The sequence below is a fragment of the Thunnus maccoyii genome, chromosome 6, assembly GCF_910596095.1.
Source record: "Thunnus maccoyii chromosome 6, fThuMac1.1, whole genome shotgun sequence".
NCBI classification, from domain to species: domain Eukaryota; kingdom Metazoa; phylum Chordata; class Actinopteri; order Scombriformes; family Scombridae; genus Thunnus; species Thunnus maccoyii.
Window position 1 is genome coordinate 9,811,417 of NC_056538.1, and position 11,458 is coordinate 9,822,874.

At 36.8% G+C, this 11,458-nt stretch overlaps 1 protein-coding gene across 1 annotated transcript; it reads left to right on the forward strand.

The window, feature by feature from the left end:
• The first annotated feature begins 2,434 nt into the window (after positions 1-2,434).
• ly6d (lymphocyte antigen 6 family member D) lies at positions 2,435-4,795 on the forward strand. The gene is made up of 4 exons (XM_042415208.1): positions 2,435-2,522; positions 3,495-3,662; positions 3,980-4,084; positions 4,233-4,795. Exons 2-4 carry the CDS (start codon positions 3,614-3,616, stop codon positions 4,310-4,312), a joined length of 234 nt encoding a protein of 77 aa, XP_042271142.1. The 5' UTR covers positions 2,435-2,522; positions 3,495-3,613; the 3' UTR covers positions 4,313-4,795.
• Positions 4,796-11,458: the final 6,663 nt, after the last annotated feature.

Below are 11,458 nucleotides of genomic sequence, written 5' to 3' on the forward strand. Positions count from 1 at the left end.
GGGAAGTGTGACTAATGACACATTCATCTGTTATCTACTTACCTTCCTTCATTTATTTTTAAACCTATATTCAGCTTTAATATGACTCAGACCAGTAAGATTGAAATGATAGTAAAGAAACAATATCTCCTGCTGTACTGTGACAGAACCTGACAGTATCACTCAGCATTGCCTTCTAGCTTCACATGGTTTATCGTCATTGCTCGATAGGGCTCATTCAGGTGGTCACCCACAGAACAGAATATGTTTGTGGTGTTGTCAGCATTTAAAAATTACATTTAAAAAAATGCAAAAGCAGTTCACTGGAAAATCCACAGACCTTGAAATTGCACCTGCTCGGTGAGTTTTAATTTGAATACCCTCACAACAAACTTGACAACAATAAAAGCTCAGATAGAACCAAAGGCAGCTTGGAAGGCGTTAAAAACACAACACCTAAAATCTAAAACTTGAAAATATGTAAGGAAGAATTTGTGTTTTGGGTAAAACATGTGAACATTTGGTTCCGACCTACCAAATGAAAATACTCAATTTATGATTCACAAACTAAATCTCACAGTCTCTATATTGGTGCTCCTATGTTTTCATTTCTCCATAATTAAACAGAATATTTGTTTTTTGTTGTGTTACTTTAGATACTAAATCCTCATGCGTGCACTGTCTTGCACTTCCACATCAATGCCTATAGATGTCACTAAAGGGCAACTGAGCTTTCATGCCGTTGTCACCTTCAGCAGCAACTCACAGCTGGAAAGTTTGTAGAACTGTAGAGGAGGTTTTACAGTTTATCTGATGTATTATTAAAGCTACTTATTATTACCAAAGTGACTCTTATATTGTAGAATTTCAAAGTAGCAATGTACAGTGTAATATGATCCTTACCTACTGCATAAAGTATGATATATACTTAGGAATATTTATGAAACAGCTATTTTCTGCTTTCAGATGTGTGCCAAGCGGTTTTCTTGACTGGTTAAGTGAATAAAGCATCTTAACATTTCCTGTATTGTGCTGTATGACATATGAGGGAGTTACTGAATTGTACTGTTTGCAAACTGAATTTCTGCTGCAAAAATTGGGCTAAAGTGACTGCAAACATACTGTAAGACACTTAGACATAATGTTAGTTCAATGCTTTCACACAGAGCCACCACATCAAACTCAGGGAAACATACAGCAAAATAGAGTGTTAAAGGAGATACAAACGGGTGACACATTTAAGGAAAAGCCAGTACAGATCTGAATGCTTGACCCCACATTGAGGGGGTCTAGTGGCTCTGTTATGCTGTGGGGGGCATTTTGCTGGCATGGTTTGGGTTCACTTGTACCTTTAGAGGGAAGGGTCACTGCAAATCAATGCAAAGTTGTTGTGAGTGATCACCTTTATCCTATGATGAAACCTTTCTATTCTGATGGGAGTGGTCTCCTCCAGGATGATGACAATGCCTCCACCCACAGGGCACGAGGGGTCAATGAATGGTTTGATGAGTATTTAATGATGTGAATCATATGCTATGGCCTTCGCAGTCACCAGATCTCAACCCAATTGAACACCTATGGGATTTTGGACTGATGTGTTAGACAGTGCCCATCACCTCTCTAAGACACTTTATGTTGGTTTTTCCTTTAATTTGTCACCTGTCTATACATGTAGCCTATAACACATTTTAGTGAGTTATGTCATTGTTTTCTTTTTTTAGAGGGATGAATGCAGTAATTAAAACACATTTCAGTGAGTAGTGTATGTTATAATTTTTCATACTTGATATGTAAACTTTGACACTAAATCTGACTGGATATTATTAGATTTTGAGTGACATGTTTTGTAAATAAATATAGTAAGTACAGTATTTAAATGATGTCATGATATATAGATAAAAAAAAACTACATTTCTATAGTTGTGACACTATCCGGTGTACCTTATGATGTATTTTTATCAAACCTATAAATGTTATTTATTTGCATTGTTGATGATAATTTTAACAGCCATGTTTTGAAACTACATTTTCACTTTCTCACTATATATATATATATATATATATATATGTATGTATGTATATATGTATATGTATATATATATATATATATATTTTACTTTTACAACAACTCTATTAGATTTTTTTCACTGGTAAACAAGTTATAATAATAATGCTGGTAAAAGGCTGATAAGTTTTATATTTAATATACAAAATAAAAAGTATAAAAAAATAAGATAAAATAAACATCTGTTTAAAGTCTTTCCCCAACTTCACATTTAGTTATAAGACAGAACAGAACTGAATTTAAACTAATAGAGTTCGGTACAGTTCCCCTCCTGTCTTATTGTTGTGTAGTTTGTTACTTAACAAAAATACCAACAAATTTGTACACTCACTGTGCTTTATATATATAATCTTTATATACAGTCTATGGTTGGACCACTATGGCCCAGACTGAAATATCTCAACAACCATTGGATGGATTGCCATGAAATTTCATACACACATCAATGGACCCTGGAGGAAGAATCCTACAGATTTTGGTAATCCCCTGACCTTTTCTCTAGCACTACAAGCAGATCAAAGTTTTCACTTATGCAGTGAAATATCTATATCTATTCGATAGTTTAGGACAACATTTTGTAAAGAAATTCATTGTTCCCAGAGGATGAATCCTACTGATTTTGGTGATCTCATGATTTGTCTTCAAGTGCCACCATGTGGTTGACATTTGTGGCTTGGAGTGAGTGTTTAAACAACTATTGGATGGATTTCCATGTAATTTGGTTCGGACAGATTATGTTACTCTCAGGATTAATTGTAGATCCAGATGTTTAAGTGTAATCATCAGGTCAAAATTTTAATGTGTCCAATACCTCGTTTTATTTGCAAAGCTAATGACTTTCCCATCAGCCTCAGCTGTACTTTGTGTTTGGTGCTCACACTAACTATAAGATGGTGAAAATAGTAAACATTACCTGCAAAACATGTGATCATTGTCATTGTGAGCATGGTAGCATGCTGATGTTAGCATTAAGCTCAAAACAACACTGTGCAAAAGTAAGCCACAACCTCACAGAGCTGCTAACTTGGCCATGGACTCTTATTCTTGTTTGTTTTTGATGTTTTTCACCACAATTAGGCAAGTTTTGATAAGTTGCAATCAATCTGTACCAGAAGGGCAATGTTTCTACTACTTCTTTTTAAATTGAACAAGATGGAAAAAGCACAGCTTCTCTTAAATTACACTAAAATAGGCCACTGCCATAATACAATATACTGCAGTGGCTAACAAAATGAAGTACTGTTGTCCTGTTATGGGAAGGATGTTGCCTCACTGGCCTTGATCACTTCAGCTGAACCAAAGTATGGAGAAATCCAGATTAACCTGCTGAAATCTATGAAGTGGTCTGACGTGAAACTGCAACACAAGACCTTGCTCATTGACAAAAGAATGAAGCAGATGAAATCACTCTTTGTTTCCTTAAGTTTCTTCTTTTCTTTTGAGACAATAGAATTGAAAGTACTGGAATATCTTACACAAGGAAGTGCGTGATTCAGTTCTAGTTTGGTATGTGCTGTGCCAGTATAAAAGTGCCGGAGCAGGAGGTTTGTCCACATACCATCCAACAACATGAAGGTCCTGTTTCTCGCACTGCTGCTGCTGCTGTGTAGCACTCAAGGTGAGTAATCCTTGGTTTATATTGAGATTTTGCATTATTTTTTACTAAAGCAAATGTCAAAATGAGATGAAATATACTTTCATAAGTCTCTTTAACTATAATGAAACTATTTAATTTGATCATTGACACATTACACCTGTGGACGGACATTGTTTGTTTAACAAGAGGAGGGAAAACCTGTCATTGATAATTCCCACAGTACTACTGACCAAATTTAAAACGAAATGATGATGTTATGACTTCATAATATTTCTAAGTAATAAGTTCAACAAATGATAGACAAAAACTCAATTTTGATGGATTTGTTTTCTCGTCAGTGTTCACACTCAGATGCTACACCTGTGAAGGTGAGAACGACGACATCTGCAAGAATGTGTCAGAATGTCCGTCATCAGCCCAGTACTGCAAGACCACTGACATCGGTATGTAGGACTTCATGCTTTCACTTTGTTTTGTTTCATGTCTGTGTTTAAATATGTGTGTTTATCTCTATGTCCCTCTTTTATTACATATTGCAGTGACACTGGAATGGTTTAGTCATTGCATATTGTTGTATTCGTGTTTTAACAGATAACAAACTTTCTCGAACTTGTGAGGATTTTTGTGCTGAAGACCTTTTCACAACCTGCTGCCAAGGAGACCTGTGCTAGACCTGAGGCATCACTCAGCGATTGCTTTCACTTTCTGATGGATCAAAGTTAATTACATAATTACATAAATCTGAATGTGATGGAAGATGATTTGCTAGTTTAAAATGCTTTAATGTGACAGTTCTGTCCTTGATTCCTTTTGCTTTTATTTAAAGACTTTCAATGAAAACTGCAAATTCTGCCTCATTCATTATCTCACAGCCTTCTCAAACTGCACAACACACTGGTAGTCACAGCTATGTTTTTTTTTTTTTTTATGAAACAGCACTAGAAGCAGTGCAACCACATATACACGCTAGCACACATGCACACAAACGCACACTTAATCCCTTCCTGATGTCACTTAGTGGGTCACTGCAACAGCCTACTGCTATGTGGGTCGCTGTCTGTCACTGCTGCAATGTAAAGTTAGACTGCCTTTAGGGATGCATCTGTTTCAAACTCATCAAGCAAAAAAGAATAAATCTTTTAATTGATATCATTCATTTGTTTCAGTTGTTTTTTGTTACAGGTGAGGTGGGAAAAAAGATTTAAAAAGTTCTCAAATTTTAGAGCATATCCATATTGTTTTACACAATCGATGTGCCATCCCAATGACTAACCCAACTGTGGTAACTGTGCTCGAATTGAGGTCTATTCTGATAACCAGAGACTTTAAAGGTACCCCACCACTAGTGCTGCTACACTTTTGATCGGCGGATCCTTGTTTTGTTTTGATCAATACATGTTCCTGCTGATAGTTTCACTGATCAACAGTTGTTGTCAGTAATGCAACAAGAAACAAAGAAGACTGCTGGCCAAGGTAAACACTGATACAATCAATGCAGGATTCAAAATATTCAAAAAATCTGATTGGCAAATGTTTTATGCAGAAGAAAATGCATTCAGTGTGGTTGTAAGGCCTAAAGGATGAACACAATACATTTTTAGGGAGAAACACTCTACAGGGTAACTTTAAACTGGACCAGCAACCATCAAGAGCTAAATTAAACCAGTTAATAAATGACTATAGGCCAGTTATCTTAGCCATCATGCCCATGTGGGCCCTATTGTACATTGGTTATGGATTATGGAGTGGTTAATTAGTGATGGACTAGCATTTAAACCTTAAGTGGGGTAAGAATTTGTGCATCAGCCCTAGTGTGTCAACCCATGTGGGTCTAAGGGGTCAGGATGGATTATAAGTGAGAACTAGGTGACCGGTCATCCTCAGACCTGTTAATAATTGGGAGAAATAAAGTGTAAATGCAAGATCAACCCACATCTTAAAAGGTCTTCCACTTTGGCCCATAAAGGGCCCAGTTGACTTGATGATGAAGGGATGTTTGATCCTGTTTCACCACACAGCCGCACCAATGGTTTCTCTTCAGTAGAGACAATAAAACACCTTGTTGACGTGAGTACCTGGCGTGACAGCATTCTCTCACTCTACCATGTTTTCAGAGGAAGACTGGCCATGTCACACCCTGTTACTGTCAGGACCTGGATGTCTGCCCAGAAACAAAACACCAACAACAAACAACAAAGCACATCTTATTCAGAGGCTGACTGCTCAACTTAGAGCTAAGAATAGTATGCAATTAAATATCAACTTCAATCTACTGCATGAATATGCTGAGTAATTTGGCCATTTTAAAGAGACTCTTAAACTAAGCCAAGTGGTCTGAAGTCAGTGGAAAAGTGATTATTTGGTTAATTCATTTATTTGTAGAACTCATGTTCCATTTAAAACCGTTGACATGTTTCCTGTTGCTCGGATGACACAAAGGCATTCACACCAGGTCACTGACATAAACATAAGAATATATCAAGAATGACCTGAGTTGAATGAAAAGGATGGATTCAAAATACTTTTCAACGCCACACATCATTCCACTTATTATATGCATATCATATTGTCTGTCATGTCAGCAGGAAAATATAGGTCATAAGTGTTAATCTCTCCAGCTGTTTCATTTCTACATTAGAGCAGATCAGACACCAGAGGCAGATGATTGGTGGATTAATAACTAGCTGGAGCGCAACCTTTACACCTCATGTGTGATGTGGTTAATACTGTATGCGAAACAGGTAAGAAACAGATAAGATAAATGGAAAAACGTTCCATCGTTTAGAAATGTAATTTTAATCTCTGAAGAGGCTGTAGTTGCACGTAACGACATTTAGAGCAAGAGAGAAAAAAAAGTATTTACACATCTATGCTGCCCACACAGGAAAGAGCTGTGGCTGAGAATGTGAGAATAGCCTGCCCCACGCTCAGGGCTTATTTGTTTAACGTCTAAATGACAATTGCATGCCTGAGGGCATTGTTGTTGTACTGTAAATGAAGCCTCAAACATATTTTTGGAAGTGCATTTTTCACATATTATAAAAGCTCTTGCTGTGTTTGTTGTCACTCCTCGGACAACAGAACCATGTTGGAAGTTTTTTTTGAGTTTTAAAATGACTTGTCCTGGTAATAAGGGGATGTACAGTATAAAATGGATATATGTTAATGTTAAGTTGCATGATGTTATTATTTTGAATAGTGAATCTGACAGAATGACCATTAAAATGTACGTATCAAAGCAAAAATAATAAATCCATAAATGTTTATGGAATGGAAATACTCAAGTACCTCAAGATCATACTTAAAGGACAGGTTCATAGTCTTTCAACTCTGGCCGAAAACGAAAGTCAGGTATCCAAATGAACACTGAGACATGTTTTTCTTGCTGTAATCATTCCTCATGTTCATACTGGACATTAAGAGTTCCCTTCACGATACACTTTCAATGCAAATGAAAATCCAAGGGTCTCCTTCATGAAAAAATGTATTTAAAAGTTTATTTTAAGATAATATGAAGCTCCAGCTGTCCAAATTAGTCCAATCAAGTCAATATCTTTCAAAGTTACTGTCTTTTTAGTGCCAAATTCCCTCTTTTTGTTACAATCCTTCCACTACAGCTCAACAGGAAGACGCTTTCCATCGAGATACGAAGAGGGAATTTTTTACTAAAAAGAGTGTAAATGTGGAACATTTCCTCTTTATTTGACTCAGACAGCTGAAACTTCACATTATCTTTAGATAAAATTTTAAATACTTTTTTTCTCAAAACAAACACAGTGGATTTTGGCCCCCATCACTTACAATGTAAGTACATTTGGAGGGGATTTTATAATGATCAATATGAACTGGAGGAATGATTACAGTAAGTAAAACCTTTTTCAATGTTCATTTGGGCACCTGACTGTTGTTTTAAGACAGACTTGAAAAATTGTGAACCCTTCCTTTATGTATGATTTTGAGGAACTTGAGTATTTCCATTTTATGCAATTTTCTTCTTCCACATGTCAAGAAAATCCACTACAGTTATTTTCCAGATATAGACACTGGTTACTTTTTGGTTTAACCCTCCTATTGTGTTTTCAAGTTCAGATGTGTGAAACATACTTTTAATTTTTGTCTGATCAAAACAAGGCTTCAGTACATCCTGTACAATGGCCTACTGAATACAATAAAACACACACACACATATATATATATATATATATATATAAATGCCTATTAAAAAAAGTTACATCTGTTTTGCTATGGATTGTTTATGCAGACAAATGCATAGTAAATGTTGCCAAACCATCATGAATAACAAAAATTACAACAAAACAAAAATGATAGTAATAAAATCCTATAAAATAGTATACTATAAAATTATGTTTCATGCCAAGAAAGCGTATTGACTTGAATTCAATTGTAGAGAAGCATGCAGCAAATACGATACCACGCACACACCCCCACTCTCTCTTTCACTCCCCCCCCCCGCCCCCCCTCCCACACACACACTCACATACACACAGACACACAGACACACAGGTACAGACACACATACACATCTCCTGTTCCCCAGCTGTATAGCAGTATATAGACTGGGGATTTCTCGTGCTTTATTTCTCAAATCTCACTGCACACCTGGCACAGCGTGCACGTGCACACATGCACACACACACACACACACACACACACACACATCATGACGACACTTGTGTGTTTGACCAAGATAAAATGTTGTTTTTGGAAATTGACTTTTCTCCTTTAACACAACATTACACAACAGATGTAACAGTAATTGCTCATTTTAATGTATAAGAAAATATAAACAAGTTATTTTGGGAATTATTTTGTTCATCAGGTCATCTCATGGACTTATTTGCCTGTTCTGTTCATCATAAGCAATAAAATAGACATTGTTTGTTAAATGTGGTCCAAGGTACATAAAATATCAAAGTAACTATATACATGTAGATATATTATGGTTATGGATCACTCAGTCACTCAGCAGATAAAACTTTTCACTGGATGATAATTAGTGTTTTTTTCAGTGCTTGTTGATGAATTCAAACACGGGTCAAATTTGACTCATTTCAGTTTTGAACACTGAAGGTGTAAACCATTTTCACAACACAATAGGAGAGTTAAGATGCATTCTCAGTGATTAAATTAATTGTTCACAACCTTTTTGGCATGTGACTTCTGAAAAAAGTGTTGGGGCCTCTTCAGATGGTTTCATTTAAATAAATGGCTGATGACTGAGGAGGTAAAATTATCCAATATTTCACAAAAAGATTGTCCAAAAGTCCAAAAAATTAGTTTTTGTGGCAGAACCTAGTTCTTTTTTTCTGCCATCCTACCCCATTAATCATCTCACAACCACCCACATATGCTGCGATCCCTTGGAGGGAACAAATAGATTAAACTACTAGTTGGTAAAGTAGTTAAAACGATATAGTGAATAATATATCAAATATTTCAAACTAGTTTCACCAGCCACAGCAGTAAAACCCTGCTTCTGCATTAATGCAATAGTATTAACAATTTAATGATGTCATATATAATAATATATCACTCACAGGGGACAGTTTTTGATCATTTTTACTTTTGATATATTTTTAAAAAATATTTGTGCCAATAATATTTCTGTACTGTACTGAACATGTATTTGTCGCAGTGTATGACATTATACATACATATATATATTTTAATATGTCAAATAAATACTTTTACTTCACAGGATTTCCAATGCAGGACAATTTATTTTTACTTAAGTAAAGTACAGTATCGTAATACTTCTTTCACCTCTGAGTGAAGGTGAAAAGGAGCATGGCTGCTGGTCAAAGCTTCCCTGCAGAAAAAAAAAAAGGTTCAAAACAAACACTCAGTCTGTTGCTCCACCAATGGTGGGCTTGTTGTCAAGAGTGAGCTCTTCTTTGGCTGGTAGAGTAATGGTGGTCCATCTATTGGATTAGTGGAGGGATTTCACTGTGGTATTAATCTGAGAAGACAGCAGGCAACCCGGGCTGGGCTCACACTGAGCTGTTGTTTCTCTGTCGCTGGCTGTCACTCAGCTTGCTGTTCTCACTTCCATCAGACGCGCCGGTGTGAACTGGATACCTCTCGTCCAACATGAACCTTTTCTGCTTTTCACTGGTAAGAGACACACTTTGCTTCCTGCATTTATACCTTTAAGTTGTGTGTGAGTAGCTGAAGGAGAAACTAAGGAAAACTTGTGATGCAAATGTGAGCTTGGCTCCGTGGAAGACTGTATTGAATAAATGTAAAACATAACAAGCTGTATTAACCATGAAGTGTTGTTATCAAAGTGTGTTAGCCTCTAAATAGGCTACACATGATGCTAAAGAGACGACTGTAACTCTAGTGTGACAACTGTCTGACAACAGATCAATAACTGTTTGAACAACAGAGATATTCTTCTGATATGAAGCTGCACCTTTTGCACAATCTATTTCAAAATTGTGTCAAAACTTTAAATACTTCCCTAACTCATCTGATTTATGGGGCTTTACCTACAGTACATGAGAAATGTATGAAACAGTAGAATATGTGTACTATTAATTCTGTAAACTATATATTTACTTGATTTGTTGATGGAAGCGATGCTACAGGAGAAAGCAGAGAGATAGTATTGATCAGCAAGGTGACATGTGCAATGACAAGCACACGCAAACACACACACACACACACACACATATGGCCTCTCAGATGCTACTGCAGCTGTCGTGCTACACGTGGGGCTCAAAGGCGTGTATACAGAAACTTGCCTTTGGACAGATGTTGACCAATGATCAGGATTATTAACTTTAAAACATCTTCCTGCAGTAAACAGAGGCTTGAGAAGCGATTGCACTGATTGTCTCCTCTGCTGCTGTTATTCCACATCACGTGTGTGATGATTTCAAACATAACTCATTTTAAATACATGTAATTCGGTACGGGATATTAACTGGCACGATGGATAAAACACACAAGAGCAAACAAGTGAGATAAACATAAACTCACTCAAAAAATACAATACATACACTGCATATTTTAATCATTTGGACACATTATGAGAGTTCAAACCAGAAAAAGCCTGATCTTATAGAATTAAAATCATTCTTATCGACATTAAAGATAGGCCTCATCCTGTCCAGCACACAGATAAGACGTCATCATGAGAGAAATTGGTTATATGTTCCTAGAAGGAATCCAAGCAAGCCAAACAAATATTAATCCACACTGAAATCTGTTCTGAGGAAATTCAGTCCTTCCCTATATCCGTGGTTGACAAGCAAATTTAAAAGAGCTTTGCAGCAGCATCAGCAGCACATCCCTACTGTCATATCAAATTCTCATAACTCTAATTTTGATGCTTTGTGTCTGTTTACTGTGAAATGAAGAATTATGTGCACTGTTATGTGTTTGTGCCCCTGAAAACTGTATTTTTACTTAATTCTGTAAATGCAGGAGCGTGAGGTTTCATCGTGCAGCATGTGAAACCTTTAAAACCTGCTTGATTTCTGCACACTATGCTCTTCATCTTAATCTTAATCACGCAGAATAGATTAAATCCATTCATAAATCATGCCTGCTGCCAAATGTCAACTGTCTGACAGCTGTGTGTCTGTCCACATGGTATCAGGAGGGGTCTATGGACAGCCTGTATGAAGCGGTGCAGAACTCCAGTGACGGCCCGCCACAGCCCGTTCCCAGCCGCTCCTCCAGCCGCTCATGCAGCCGTTCCTGCAGCCGCTCCTGCAGCCCGGCCGTCCTGCTGGATGACAATACAAAGTGGCGAGGCTCTGGAAGATCCATTTCTATGGTGAGAAGAA